Genomic DNA, 15,607 nt, shown 5'->3' with positions numbered 1-15,607 from the left:
TCAGACGTGCAGAAGTGATAACTTTGGGAATAGCTGTTCTGGGTTAGTTTGAGTTTCTTCTTTCTATGGCGTCCATGGATCCTGGTCAGTTGAGTATTACCCTGTACAGTGTTTGTAAGATAAAAACCTAAACACAGAATCCCCTCTGTGGATGTTCAAATTTTTTAGTACTACTTTGCGTAACTAATTCAGTTCTGTCTGTCAGGATTCAGTCTTTATTATTATTATTATTATTATTATTATTTTGGCATTCAGGTTTGAGAGACTGGCGGAAATAGGGACCGGCTATAACCACATGTGTGAATAAAGTACCTGATGAGGCTATGTCACATAATATCAGATAGAAATACAAAACCTGTCAGGGTTGGGATCACGTCCTGCTAGAGGATGAATCAACATCGGACCTCACTTAGGTGGTTAGAACCGAGAGCTCTTGGGCGCGGAAGGAGTCCATTATTTTTGTCCTTCTCTTGCAAGTGTTGGCTGTATTTGAGGGTTAGTGGACAGAAGGGAAAACACATTTACAAACACGCACACTCGCACACACACTCAACACACATGCTCCCTCATAAAGTTAGAGTTTATTTAAGTTGCAAGCGTCTGCTAGTAGCAGCATGACGGACTTTGGATGGTTAGCTGCTGCTGCTGCCTCGGGTTTGCTGTGTCAGAGGGGCCCGTGCCCTAAAATTTACATTTTAGGTGGTTTAGCTGAGAGACATTTACAGCAACTAACAAGTGCAAGTACGGGTCTGGTACCGCACCTGTGGGCCCTTGTGTCATTGTGACAAGTTTGTTGAGGGACGCTATCAAGCGGCTGTGTAGACTGAGCCAGTGTCCTTTCAGTTTACAGGTTCGTGAATGATAAGGCCGACCTGTCACCCGTCCACCCAGTTTTCATGTGAATTAGTTAAGGAAGGCAGCACGGTGGCGCAGTGGTTAGCGCGGTCGCCTCACAGCAAGAAGGTCCTGGGTTCAAGTCCCGGGGTAGTCCAACCTTGGGGGTCGTCCTGGGTCGTCCTCTGTGTGGAGTGTGCATGTTCTCCCTGTGTCTGTGTGGGTTTCCTCCGGGTGCTCTGGTTTCCTCCCACAGTCCAAAGACATGTAGGTCAGGTGAATCGGCCATACTAAATTGTCCCTAGGTGTGAATGTGAATGTGCGTGGTTGTGTGCGTGTGTGTGTGTCGGCCCTGTGATGGCCTGGCGGCCTGTCCAGGGTGTCTCCCTGCCTGCCGCCCAATGACTGCTGGGATAGGCTCCAGCATCCCCGCGACCCTGGGAGCAGGATAAACGGTTTGGATAATGGATAATGGCTGGATGGATAGTTAATGAAGATGGTGAGCATTGGTGCAGAAGGGGAAGAACTCTGTAGCCAGGATGCAACCACATGTAGGCTGTGTGCAGGCACACCAGGAAGCGTGTGCACAGCTTGTGATAGACTGACATGTCACTGGAGGTGCACTGCAAACAACAATGACAGGTGATTTAATGCTGCATCAAAGTGTCACTTGGGGCAAATGAGTTCAAATTTGAAATAAGGGACAATGTCTTGGAAAAAAGGTAAATGGCTTGCTTGCATCGGAAACAAGTTCAATATTTTCACTCCACTGGCAGATTCTAGCTTATTTTAAGATGAGCAAGATTCTTCTTTAAAACTCGAAACAAGATGAAACAACAGAGATATTTTTGTTTTCTTTTTTCTTTTTTTTTTTCTGTGTAGACAACTGCTCCTGACACCAAACCCTACCATCATCTCTTATTCACCTTTGTTCCTTGCAGCATTCACTTACATAACATCAGAGAACAGGCCATTCTGGTAGTCTAGTCACAAAAGAGACAGAGGCTGGAGTCAGGGCACAGAGAAGAATGAAGAGTAACTTTCTGTATTTGTGCTTGAGTGTGTCCGTGTGTGTGTGTGTGTGTGTGGGGGGGGGGTTGCTTGTATTTCATAGGCGAGAAAGTAAATTTTGCAGCAGTAGCTGGACATTGGCAGACAGAGGTGCATGCATGTGTGGCGTTGTCTTGGTGCACATCCACATGTAGTAGGTATTTTGCATGCGTGTGTGTGCATATATCAGTATGTATGTGTGTATGTGTGTGTTTTAGAGACAGGGCAAGTAAGAACCCAGCGCCTCCATAGCACTGTGCAGAATCTCTTGTGGTAAGGTTACAGTACTGTAGCCGTACTGTGCCAGGTCATGGTGACTCTGACTCGCGTGGGGGGGGGTGTCATGTGATGCTGAGTGCGTCAGAATAGCAATGATAGTCACTACTCGCATCAGCTTTCAGTTCAGGGCCTTGCATATTTTGAGGGAAGGGGGCAGGGGCTCGAGCTCAAGAACACGGAAGGACGTTTGTGCACCTAAAAATCGTTTGGCTGAGAAGTGTACAATGTCTTTTTTTAAGTAATGATTAACATTTTTCTACACACAATATAACGAAGTCACACATTCTACGAGGGAACCTTTTTTTAACTGCATGACCACGAACCAGCAGAGAAAGTCTGCATGTGTCTGTCTCAGCTACAGTATTTCAGCCGCAGTGTCCTTATTCCTATTGGCTTCTGAGACTGAGAAAGACTCTATCATATTGGTAGAGCTAACTCAAGCCGGCATGGACCGAAGGGTGCATGTTTGTTGGTTCACGGATATTCGAAGGAAAGACAGGCTGCCAGAGTAGCCGAACATATGGCAGAGACGGGTGTTTTGGCTGCTCAGCGGCTCGAACAACCGCTTTTCCTCAAGATGAAGTCGAACCCGAACACAGCTAGTGCAAAATGTAGTGATATGAGGGAGGAGGCTAACCCCAAACCACCCGTCTGGGGTCGGTTTACCCTTTCCCCGTCTCCTTATCCAGTGCCACCAACTAGGAGCCACTGACGCAAATGAAGACTACATTTGTGGCCGTCTGTAGTACACAGCTAATGTTTAATAATAAAGGCGTGGAAACACGAGGGTTACATCTGCAGCGTACTGGCAGTGCAAAGGTCCCGGAGAAACGAAAGTCTCGATACGGCAACAAGCGAACAATTTACACATAACCATACGCGTTTATACGCACAAACACACACATACACACAATCCCACTCTTGACATTTACGGCCAAAACTCTGAAAGGTGTTTTACTTTTCTTTTTTTTTCTCCCCCCATTCATTCCATTGCTGGTCAGGCTACAATCAGAGATAACCAATTAACTGGTTGATTGACGGGTTGTCTGATTGGCTGGTTTGTTAGTTTGCCTTATAGTGGCGTATATTGTGTTAATGCTGGTCTTAGGGCATCAAATTGGCTGAATTTACAGTCGTAAGTAGAACACAAGGCTCAAGATGGGACTCCACTGGTGTTGGGATATACCTCTGTGGAAAATGCATCTCTGGCCTCGTGGGGAGAGGCTGAGGCTCCTCACTGGTGGACTTCATATCGAACAGCAACCAATCGGCTCTGAGCCCCGCCTGAGACTCATCTTTTGTGTTCTGATCTCCTGTGTATGCATACGGTATATGTATCTTTTTGCCTTGATTATGAAGAAAATATATCTATTTTTTGTAACTGTTCTTCTCTGATGTGCCATAACTCATGTTTTCTTGCACACTGTTAATATTTTGTGGATATTGCTGTTAAAAAAAAAGAAGAGATGACATTGAGAAGTAGATAACATTAATAAAAAGATATAATAATGCATGCTTTTGTCTTTTGATTCTTTTGTTTTATATTTTTCCTCCAGTCATTTTAATTCCTCTTGTACCACCCTACTGCAGTGCTCGGGTGGCGTGCAAACAGGCATGTCTGGTTCTTTTTCAGACTGATTGTAACAGTACATACACATGCACATGCACAAACACAACAGCCGAGTCAATAGGTTTTGTGCAGCTTACAAAAGGGACAGGTCAGGTAAAACCTCCCGTTGGGTCATTTTGCAGGAATGTTATTGTTACTATTCCCTCCCCTCGGTCCATCTCTGTGCCCTTTAAAGCAATGCAAGCACAGTCACGAGTTTTCTGCAAGCTTCAAACTAAGGTCCTCCAACATGCCAGGCCAGTGACAGCCAATCAGACCTAAGGAGGACGACGCCAAGCCAATAGAGAGCCAGACGGCCTTGGTCTGGGCCAATCCCCTCGGGAGCCACACCCCGTCCAGCTGATAGTAAACAAATGTGTCCATGTGCCTGAATGTTCCCTTTCTACCCCACTCCGCTGTCAGGGCTCTGATCAGACATGTGAGAACAGAGGGTGGGGTGGGGTGGGGTGGGGTGGGGTGGAGAGAAAAAACATGGAAGTAAGGGAGAGGGGAGGTTCAGGCAGTCAAGAGTGTTTTGCAGAACATCTTGTTTCCTATAGTAGATCATTTGGAGACATTATAGTACACGTGGGTTTGCACCCAGGGATATGTATGCACGCCTTGACTTCTCAACTTGCAGAAGTGCAGCAGAAGTAGCAAAAATCACAGACCCATAATGCAAAGCAACAAAGCAGGGAAATGCTCCTAAATCCTGGAGAGGAATGGAATGTTACAAGTATGCCGGCTATGCAACCATGGCTAAACCTCACCCGCACAAACATATGTGACCGAGGTATGCTGTTACTAAAGTGCTGTTTTAACGGTCCCTGCAAACACTGATCCCCTGCAACTTCCTTTCTCCCAAAGGTGCCTCGCCTGGGTTAATTCTGCTTGTGCGGAGACACTTATCACGGGGCTGCATCAGCTCGTTTTGCCTGTTTGTGCAAGCACAAAGAGTTTCAGTCCCCACCCAAGTCTCTCTGTTTGGCCATCCCGTGTTTACAACAATAGGAATCCATTACTACCAAAATGTGCAGGGCCTTATGCATGACAAAGACAGCACCCCATGTGCGTGTCCCCCCCCCCCCCCCATTACCCCACTGTGCTAATGTAAACATAAAGCAGCATGACTCAGCTGTAGCTTCCATAATGGACCCGTGGCCTAACAAGATAACACGGTTCATCAATTATTAATACAATAATTTATTGACTTAGTGGACAGAGCACACAAATGGACCATAAATAACTATAAGACAACTCATTTGTAGTGCAGCTAATTATCCGAGTCACGATGAAAATATTCATTTCACTTTTGATTTACAACTGTACACCAAAGAGGCGGTGCTAGATTTATCCTCCTGAAGGCACCGTGATATTGTGTGCAGTTTTCTTTTGCGTCGTGTGATTTAATGTTCAGTTTGTAACGATCACACCGGACAACCCGGGTTTCGCCATGTCTCAGTCCGTTATCCTCGCCTGACAACACCGTGTTCTCCGTGTCCTCTTCGTAGGCCGAGCGTCCTCCTTGAACGTGAGGAGAACTTCTGTAAATCTAACTTGGAATATCGCCGTTTCAGTTTCCATGGCGACGATTCCTCGGTGCAGCACCGGCTGTATCGTGCGCTCGGTCTCCACCGTGGGGGAAATAAGCATGCGTAAAACAACACACTTTCCAGCCATTCTTCCCTTGCCACAGAAAACACGGGGGAGCCCGGCACAATGACACCCATGCAGTTCTCTTGTTTCAGTCTGCAGAGACCCCACAAGCCAGCCAGGTAATGGCCTTGCCTCAAAGACCCCACGAAATGGAAAACTTTTTTTCATTTTTGTTACCTCCATGTGTATTTAACACCATGGTCTAGATAGTCGCACAAAATATTTCATTGCTTTATAAGAATAATGCTTTACTCATCCTGGCAAATGCAATCATTTTTTGTTACATCATCCTGCACTTGTGGGTACACACAAACAAAAAAAACATCCAGTGAATGAGTGGGAGCAAGATTGAGAGAAGCCAAATTTAAACTGGCATAAATTATAGCACATCGATGGCCACATTCTTCCGAAAATGCCATGATCACAAAATTCATTTGGGTAGGTCAAACGGTAGAGGTTTACGGTGCTCTAAATACCATTTCATGGGACTTTTAACGCACAAAAAAAAAAAAAAAAAAAACCCCGACTCTACGACCCTGATCTCAGTGCTTTTCCACAATGTTTTGCATTATTAATCCTGACTGTTTCCCACCACGTTGACAGCCAAGACATCCAAGGTTAACCTCGTAACCTGCTAACAAAAACACAAAAAAAAAAAAACGGAAGTATAGCATATTTGGTTTAGCAAGCATCTAAAAAGAGTCCGTCCTAGATGGGATTTTCTGTGAGTGTGGAGCCTGCTAGCTGCGCCCCCCCTCCTCCTCCCCCCAGGTGGTTATCTGTTGAACAGATCAAATATTGTGGAGGCTCCACTCGGCACTGCTCTCCCCGTCCTCCACGGCTAGGCAGAGAGAGCTTTCGTCCTTGGTTGGGGTTTATACCCCCCCCACCCCTCCCATTGCGATCGGTAAGGGCAGTCCTTCCCAGTCTGTCTCAGGCTGGCCTTTCACCAGCGACAACTGATCCCTCAGCGTGTTGACAGTATCTGAACCCTGTGAGAGCTCCCATTTTTAGTTGCTGTGTTTTAGTGGGGGGTGGGGTAACCCCTCAGCGCTCCTGCAGGACCAGTTCAGGCACCCACTGGTCGAGGCGTAGGCTCTCCTGACAGTAGGTCCCCACTTCCTGTAGCCTGCAGTGGTCTGCCTGGGGGTTCTGCACAGGGAACAACCCAGCATCAAATACAATTCATAATCTTATCATCCAACAGTTTTAATTTGCACACAACAACTTAAAGCCGGCAAATAATTACTAGATAAAAACCCGACCGTAAGTGCATTGCAAAACAACCTAGGGGCAAGGTTGTCGTGGAAATGTACTTGCAAACACTCTGGACTCAGATGTAATTACATGAAACAAGGACGGTTGATGACAAAAGACGATTAGTATTGTGCAATACAGAGACGAGACAAGACAAGACAAATAGTGTTGTACCGTACAGAGAAATACGCAAGCAGACCACCACATGGGCCACCGCCCTGTGTTCTCTCACTGAACAGAGGAGCCATCTCTCTTCTAGCCCTCTTTCTTTAAGCATAGAAACACTTACTGATCGGTCAACTTAAACCATACATTTTCCCTACACGTTGTATCATAGGTTGGTTAAACATCTGGTCATCGCCAAGTTAGATAAATTTACAAGACACCGCCCAACGCATCCATGTATGGAATGAGATAGAGACTCTCAGAGCGCTTTCTATAGGATTTACCCCACCACAGCTCCCGGTACCATAGTACCAGCACATTGTACAAATTGAACAGAACAAAAACAGCTTTCCACCCCCCCCAACCCCCAAATCTTGGACACTCCTTACTCCTCTCTGGAGGATTCACAAGACCCTTCTTTAAAGCAGACTTTACCAACATGGTATAGAGAATTAAATACACAATGAATAAATAAATGATAGCTCTTAATGTTTCACTTTAATTTCCTTTAACAATGTATGCAAGGAGATAATTGCTAAACAATACATGACAACTGGCTCCAATTTAAACTTCTGCATGTGAAACTATATGCAGTCAATGACTTAACACATGTGGACAGTTAACCCCGGTGCATCTTACTCTTACCCTAAAGACAGCTGCATAATTTGCAAGTGGTCCTCATTCGTCAGTTTGGTAAATGAGGTGAGATCTGGAGCAGCCGTACTGCAGAGTTGACTCACCGTGACCAGGATGCAGTGGAGGTCTCCATGCTCTTCCTGGTTTCTGCTGGCATCTAGGGCAGCACGGGGTTGGCCCAGCAACCCCCCGAGCCGGTGCACCCCAGAGACACGCAGGATGGTGATGCCACTGTCGCAGCAGAACGACTGCAGAAGGGTGAAGTGGATCTGCAAGGCCACATCATCTTTGTCGTCCGCCGCCAGAACACACAGCACCACACTGTCTGGGTCTCTGAGGAGGTGGACACAGACAGAAAGGTGGGATCATTTTAGGTTGACATGTTGGGAGAATCCCAGTACCATGATAGAACTGACCCAGGGACAGATAGAGAGGTCAGGGATATCTAGACGGAAGGATTAAAAATGTGATGACAAGTGACGTCTTATTTACCGACTGGAATGTGAAACAGAACCGAACAAAATGGACTTGTCCCATATATAGAATAGAAGAGAATTTTAGAAAACGTATGTGCATTTCTTAATCTTTAGGAAGTAGAGGGGAGTTTAATTTCTGGATATCATTTCCACTCACGCATTTAGAAGTTTAGCTGACTCATAGATCCCTATGGTCAGACAGTCCTGCTTCTGGGCTGTGACCAGCAGCTCCTCAAGAGCCTGACCAACTGTTTGCATCCTGAAAGAGACAGACAGACAGACAGACAGACAGACAGACAGAAAATTGTTGTTAAACAGTAGTTTAGTCAAGCGTTTGATGCGACTCATTAATTTGCTGTTTCATGTCCTGCAGAAAACCATAATTAAAAAAAAAACTAATTGGAGCATCTGCTCTGGGTGAAGTAGACCGTAGATGCACAGTCAGGTTAAATCTAGTTAGTTGTGGGTCTAATACACACCCGGTGCTTGAGGGCGTGTGCAAAACAGAGATGAGGCAGGTTGCAGAAAAAGTATTAACTTGCAAGCCACAACACGGCTGCCGGGATCTGTGGTGGATTCTGCACAGCAGGGTGCAGGTGCATATTTGAGGACTCGTGCATTAAACGTGCACACTGCACAACAAACGTTGCCTGTGAAACCGCACGACGGAAGACGTGGACGAGAAGGACAAGGACGACACTTGCGCAACTGATGGTTCTCAAGTGCCGTCGAGTGCAAGGTTGTTAATTCTTAACTCCAACACCGAGAGCTACAGAGCAAGCCAAAACTCACCTTTTCTCGGTTAAGTTGGCCCTGGAGCCTTCCTCTGGAGTCATCCTCCCTTTTGAAATAGCCCGTTCAGATTCTGTGGTAAAAATGAGGTACAGGTGTCCGGATGGCAGCGCAGCACAGCTCGCTCTCATCTACGGTCGGTTTGATTGCGACACTGCTTTATACTGCAGCTGCCTGGAGGGCGGTACCGAAACTAACCTCGGTTTCTCCCAACAACTTCAATCAAGTTATGGTTTCTTTAATCCCGTGATGTAATATTTGAAAACCACATCACATCCTTTTATGAAAGCACATTGGCTTCGCCCTAACGTGATACTACAGGAAAAACACATCTACTCCCACGTAGTGTTTATAGTAGGCTACACCTTTGCCCCATAATCTCTGCAATATAAATATACGTGTTGAGGTTCTAGAGAGACTTGTTTAGATTGAAACGGTAATGGCTAGCCTCTTGGATCCATGCAAGTTTTGCCGTTCACATGTTTTCATAACTCCTTTTCGTAACCTTGATTACGACAGTATTATTCAGAACGTCGCCTCTGTTTATCTCTGACTACGAGCAATGCTGACATCTAGTGGTTAATCATGACCCGGGCGCCATGTCATGGACGCTAACTGGTTACGATACTTTGGGATATTAAAATATACATCCAACCCAAGGCAATATGTTATATGACGCCATATGGAAATCCCTCAAACTCATTAATATTATAAAAAATACCAAATTGTCATTTTTTTTACACATATGAGGGGATGGTTGCCTCTGAATGGTGCAGTGCTTCCAAGGAATTTATATTGCTTCACAGTTAAATAAAGGTTTTAATGGTGTAAATGGCTATTTCGAAGGTTACTGTAATATAATGTAATATGTCGTATTACTTATTGGGCAGCATGGTGGTCCAGTGGTTAGCGTTGTCGGCTCATAGCAAGAAGGCACTGGGTTCGAACCCCAGAGTTGTCCAACCTTGAGGGAGGGGGGTCATGTCATGTCATGTCATGTCATGCTATCCCATCCCATCCCATGTCATGTCGTCCTCTTTGTGGAGTTTGCATGTTCTCCCCGTGTCTGCAGTGGGTTTTCTCCGGATGCTCCGGTTTCCTCCAACCTCAAAAGAAACATGCATGTTAGGGTTTATACTCCTGTCTGTACCCCTGACCAAGGCAACGGGAAAAGAACTGGAGTTGGTCCCCGGGTGCAGCATGAAGGCGGCAGCCCATTGCTCCTAGCTACACAGATCACAGCTAGGATGGGTTGATTTTCCTTAAGGGGATTAATAAAGGAAACTTAAACTTAATCTATAACATTCATCATCATCATCAGTGGTCACTCGAAGCGAGGATGACGGTCTTCTCCATTGGGTTGTCTACTTGTGGGTCTCCAGATGGCTGTAGAGGCTAAGCTGTGAGTCACATACTTTGGTGCAGTGTGGACAGGGGAAAGTGGTGGTGGTGGTGGTGGTTGAGCATTTTTCTGTCTCCTTTTGGTGCTGTTGCTTTTTCTCTATGGCACAGTGGAGCTGCCTTTCATGATGTGCAGCTCCTTCTTGCACAGATTTCTTCCAAGAGGGCCTATCTAGTGCAAGGTGTTCCCAGTTGCTCGATGTGATGTTGAATTTCTTCAGACTGGTCTTGGTACTATTTGGTAAATGATAAGTCTTCTGATATTGTTCTCAAGTTGTGAGTTCTTACAAATATGTTAAACTAAATTTGAGTGTTTTTATCATCAAGAGACAAATGTATCACATTGTTATTTTTGATAAAACAAAACAAATGAAGTGAAAGTGGTGCCTTCGAATTGGATCAATGAAGAAGAATATATGTGGCCACCAAACAACATAGATGTTGTCAAGGCCACAAAAAGTAAAGAACAACATGGAGAAGGATGGAAACCAGGCAGGGTTGGAATTATATTCATATCAGGTCAAGTCCAATTTTGTGGATTCTGTTACATGGTACATGTACATGTACATGCACATGTATGTTACATGTGTCCTCTGTGTGGAGTGTGCATGTTTTCTCCGTGTCTGTGTGGGTTTCCTCCCACAATCCAAAGACATGTAGTTCAGGTGAATCGGCCTTTCTAAATTGTCGCTAGGTGTGTGTGTGTGTCTGTGTGTGTGTGAGCCCTGTGATGGTCTGGCAGCCTGCCCAGGGTGTCTTCCTGCCTGCCGCCCAGTGACTGCTGGGATAGGCTCCAGCATCTGCGTGAGCCTGAACAAGGATAAGTGGTTTGGATGATGAATGAATGAATGGTTTTGATACTGTTCTTGAAACATTTCTTTTGCCCACTGGGAGCTCACTGACCATCCTTCAGTTGGGAGTACAGGAACTGTTTGGGGAGACATGTATTGGATATGTGGATGACATAGCCTGTCCATCAGAGTTGGTGCTGCATTATTGTGGTGGTGGTGGTGCTAGTCATATTGGCTTCTTTCAGAATGCTGACGTTGGTGCATCTGTCCTTTCAGCTGATCCTCGGGATCTTTCATAAGGACTTTTGTGGCATTGTTCCAGGGTTCTCAGGTGCCTGCTTTTGAGGAGAGAAGGCTACCGAGGTAGGGGAAGGGATCTACGTGTTCAATAATTTTGTTGCCCACTTTTATGGTGGGCTGGGTAGATGGATGGTCGGGTGGAAGTTGATATAGGACATGGGCCTTCTTGATGTTTTATGCTAGACTCAGGGCTCTGTGTGCCTTGGCAAAGGCATTTAGAAGGTCCTGGAGGTCTTCTGTGGAGTGTGCTGCAAATTAATGGTGTTGTCATCTGCATACTGAAGCGCCATGATGGTGTTGTTGCAGACTTTGCTCTTGGCCTTGAACCTATTAAGGTTGAAGAGCCTGCCATCAGTTCTGTATTGGATTGGGAACCCCCGTGGCAACTCTTTGCCAATGAGGTGGAGTATGGCAGCAATAAAGATGGCAAACAGGATGGGTGCAATGATCAGGAATCAGCAATCAGGAACACTTTATTTGTCATGTAATTTCATGTACTTTCATACATGAAATGAAATGAAATCGTTTCCCCAGCCCACAGCAGTGCAACACAAAGACAAAAACACATATCCAAAAACTACAAGAACACACATATCGAAACTAACACATATATCCAAATTTTAAAAAAAAATCACTGTCCAAGAGAACGAACGCCAGCCAGGATGACTGTTGGAACTGCTGGTCTGCATGGGCTAGCAGTTAGCTTAGCTTGCCCCGCGTCCATGTCCTGTCAGACTGCCCTTTGTGTTTTCTCTTTAGGCGCAGCTCCAGGCAGATGCCGTGGTTCTTGAGCCTACCGGACGCAGCAGCTCAGGCTCCCTCAGCCAATGCATCCCTGTTTGGCCCCTGTTTCCACAGTGAAGGGCTCTGTCTCAGAGGTGCTGTTGCTGAGCACTAGCAAATCTGTGACTGACATACTGTCATGTAGAAGCCTCCATATTCTGATGTATTTGTCAGGGCAGCCATATCTAGAAAGTATGCTCCACTGAGCCTGGCAATCTACCAAGTCAAAGGCCTTTGTCGGGTCTATGAAAGCCATGTACAAAGGCTACCTTTGTTCACAGCATTTTTCCTGGAGTTGACGTGCTGTAAATATCATGTCTGCTGTACCTCTGGATGGGTGGAAGTCACAAGATTCTGAGAATACTTCCTCAGCCAGTGGTCGCAGTCGGTTTGTGAGGACGGGAGCAAGGACTTTGCCTGTTGTTGACAGGAGTGAGATGCCCCTGTAGTTTCCACATTCCGCCTTGTCCCCTTTGTTGAATATGGCCACTATTAGAGCATCCCTGAGCTCTGAGGGAAGTTCTTCTTTTTCCCAGACCTTCAGGAGGAGGGTGTGGATGTGGTACAAGAACTCTGGTCCACCTTCCTTTAAGATCTCAGCTGGGATCCCATCTGGACCGGTAGCCTTGTTGTTCTTAATGCTCCTGTCATGGTGGGAAGTTCCCCAATGTCTTCTCTGATCGGACTCTGGAGAATGTGGCTGGCAATGTCTGGTTCAGCTGTGCTGTTGTGGTTGAGGAGTTCCTGGAAGTGCTCCTTTCATCAGCCATTAATGGACGCATCCTTCAGCAGCTCCTGCCCATCCTTTGAGTGCAGAGGGTTTAAGCCAGGGTTGCTTGGACCATAGATGCCCTTTGTATCGCTGAAAAAGCCTCTGGTGTCACCCGAGTCTGCCAGTCATTGGATTTCCAGAGCCTTTTCTGTCCACCAAGAGTTCTTAAGCTCCTTCACCTATCTCTGGACATCCACCTTGGCTCTGGAGTGAGCCACTCTTTTAGCCATGCAGGTTACATAATTTTGCCATGCACAAAAGTCTTTCCTTTTCTTGGTTGATGAGCTGTTCTATCTCAGTGTTATTCTCGTCAAACCAGTCCTGGTGTTTTCTGGACTTGTACCCAAGAGGGATTTTGCAGGTGTTGAGGATGTTGGATTTGAGCAGGCTCCAGTGCTTCTCAATGTGATTGGGATATTCCTGCTGGAGGGTTTCCTAAAGAGATGCCTGAAGTTGCTGCTGGGTGGCAGTTTCATTCAGGCTTTCAAGGTTCAGTCTTGGTCAGATCTGCTTCTTTTGAACCCTCCTCTTCCTCTTGAGTTTGATGGACATCAATGAGCAGAATAGGCGATGATCTGTCCAGCAGTCATCTGCATTGATCATGGCCCTCATGATGTTCACATAATGGCGAGCCCTGGTTCGTACAATGACATGGTCAGGGAGATGCCATTGTTTGGAGCAGGGGTGTCTCCAAGATGCCTTAAATTTGTTTTTTTGGTGAAACAGTGTTAGTGATGGTGACGTCGTACTGAGCACATTTGCTAAGAAGCAGAACTCCATTGGAGTTGATGTTCCCGATCGCTTTCCTTTCCTATAGTCCCCTTCCAGAACTGTTGATCCTGGCCGACCCTGGCGTTGAAGTCTCCTAGGAGATAATCTTATCCTACTTGGGGATTATTGACAGTGTCTCATCTAAGCAGATGTAGAGGGTATCTTTTACTTCCTCTTCAGAGTCTTAAGTGGGCGCATAGGCACTCACAACTGTTGCCATCTGGTTGTTGGCAAGCACCAGATGGATGGTCATGAGGCACTCACTGATTCCCACAGGAAGTCCAGATAGGTGGCTGATGATCTGGTTCCTGATGGCAAATCCAACGCCATGGATCCTGAGATCATCAGCAGCTTTTCCTTTCCAGAAGAAAGTGTAGCCACCCTTCTCCTCCTTCAGTCATCCTTCGATTGCCTGTCAGGTTTCAGAAAGGGCAGCTATATCAATCCGGCATCTTTTCAGTTCTCTAGCGATGATCGCAGTTCTCCTCTCCGGTCTGTCACTAGTTGGACTACCTACCAGTGTGCGCACATTCCGGGCTCCAAAGTTAATATTTCTGTCCACATGTGTCGATCCCTCTGGACACAGTAATCCAGTCAGGAGGTTTGAAGCAGGCTATTTTTAAGGAATTCTTTTTAGCCTCCTCCCCAGGTGGGGTGAGCAGAGTGGATCCTAAAGAGGGCTGCTTAGTCGTGGGTGCAGCTACCAAAGAACTCTTCCAACCTTGTTCCAAGAGCCCAGCGACTGAATCTAGCACCCACCATCTGATGTGCCAGCTCATGACTACGGGCTTCCAGATCTAACAGTCCTGCCCCCATCGCCACTTGCTGATCACCATAGGGCTTAATCCAGGATGTTAGGGTGGATTTCCTTTATGGAAGATGCCTGTGCATGACTTTGTTTAACGTGGAGAGACTGGTGCACAGACAGCCACCACACAGTCCCTAACAGATCTGGGTCAGCATCCAGTAGCATGGAGTCCAAGATGACTGGGGACCCATTTCTGCTGCAGCCTTCATCTGCCTTCCCAGATGTTGTGATGCATCTCTAAAGTCAGTAATCATCCTCCGCCTGTTCAACTGTTGAGGTCTTGGTTGGATTTCTCTTTGTCAGGGACATCCCTCTTGACCTTACCGCCATGGGTGACCCTACCAGGAGCATAGCTCCAGGCAGCATTGCTCTGAGAATCTCAGAACCATGCAAGCTTCTCCACCACGACAAGGTGACAATCCATGGAGAAGATATTACATTACATGGAATGACATGACATTGTAACATTATATTACATTACATAGGATGACGTGACATTATTTTACATTTCATTACAGTATCAGTGTTGTGAAACAGAAATTCACAAGTTGGACATAACACCATTTAGTAGTGGTTAGTGAAGGAGGTGAAATTAAAAAAATGATAACAAATATCATCCATCCATCCATCAAATCGCTTGTCCTGCTCTCAGGGTCACGGGGATGTTGGAGCCTATCCCAGCAGTCATTGGGCGGCAGGTGGGGAGACACCCTGGACAGACTGCTAGGCCATCACAGGGCCGACACACACATTCACATTCACACCTAGGGACAACTTAGTATGGCCGATTCACCTGACCTACCTGTCTTTGGACTACGGGAGGAAACCGGAGCCCCTGGAGGAAACCCACGCAGACATGGGGAGAACATGCAAACTCCACACAGAGGATGACCCGGGATGACCCACCATGGTTGGACTACTTCGGGGCTCAAACCCAGGACCTTCTTGCTGTGAGGTGATTGCGCTAACCACTGTGCCACCATGCCGCCTATCAAGATAAACAACTAACTAAAATACATACTGTCACACTGTTCTTTCAAGACACAAATGAAACTTGTGTCCCTCTCTATCAACTGGCACCACACACGAACCCCTAAATAAAACAAATCAAACAATTAAATCCCTACCTTGATTTGACAGTTGGATACTTAAAACCACATACTACTAGCCACGACATCTTCTCTTGGTCAGGAATATACTCAGTTTTAAAGAGTCATACACAAACCC

At 46.2% G+C, this 15,607-nt stretch overlaps 2 protein-coding genes across 2 annotated transcripts in view; one reads left to right on the top strand and one right to left on the bottom strand.

Annotated features, from left to right (window-relative positions):
* Positions 1-5,252, top strand: part of LOC130126045 (GTP-binding protein Di-Ras2-like) — a 7,674-nt gene extending 2,422 nt beyond the window's left edge. Inside the window, exon 3 of the mRNA XM_056295417.1 lies at positions 5,190-5,252. Coding sequence (XP_056151392.1) covers positions 5,190-5,252 — 63 coding nt within the window. The remainder of the gene's footprint in view (positions 1-5,189) is intronic.
* Positions 5,253-6,437: 1,185 nt separating this feature from the next.
* LOC130126517 (growth arrest and DNA damage-inducible protein GADD45 beta-like) lies at positions 6,438-9,031 on the bottom strand. The gene is made up of 4 exons (XM_056296076.1): positions 8,755-9,031; positions 8,120-8,221; positions 7,591-7,819; positions 6,438-6,580 (listed from the first exon to the last, which is right to left on the bottom strand). The coding sequence occupies exons 1-4, from the start codon at positions 8,883-8,885 to the stop codon at positions 6,476-6,478; spliced, it is 567 nt and encodes a 188-aa protein (XP_056152051.1). The 5' UTR covers positions 8,886-9,031; the 3' UTR covers positions 6,438-6,475.
* Positions 9,032-15,607: the final 6,576 nt, after the last annotated feature.

Source organism: Lampris incognitus, chromosome 16, assembly GCF_029633865.1.
Source record: "Lampris incognitus isolate fLamInc1 chromosome 16, fLamInc1.hap2, whole genome shotgun sequence".
NCBI classification, from domain to species: Eukaryota; Metazoa; Chordata; class Actinopteri; order Lampriformes; family Lampridae; genus Lampris; species Lampris incognitus.
Note: the sequence above shows the minus strand (reverse complement) of the source record. Positions and strands in the feature narration are given on the sequence as shown.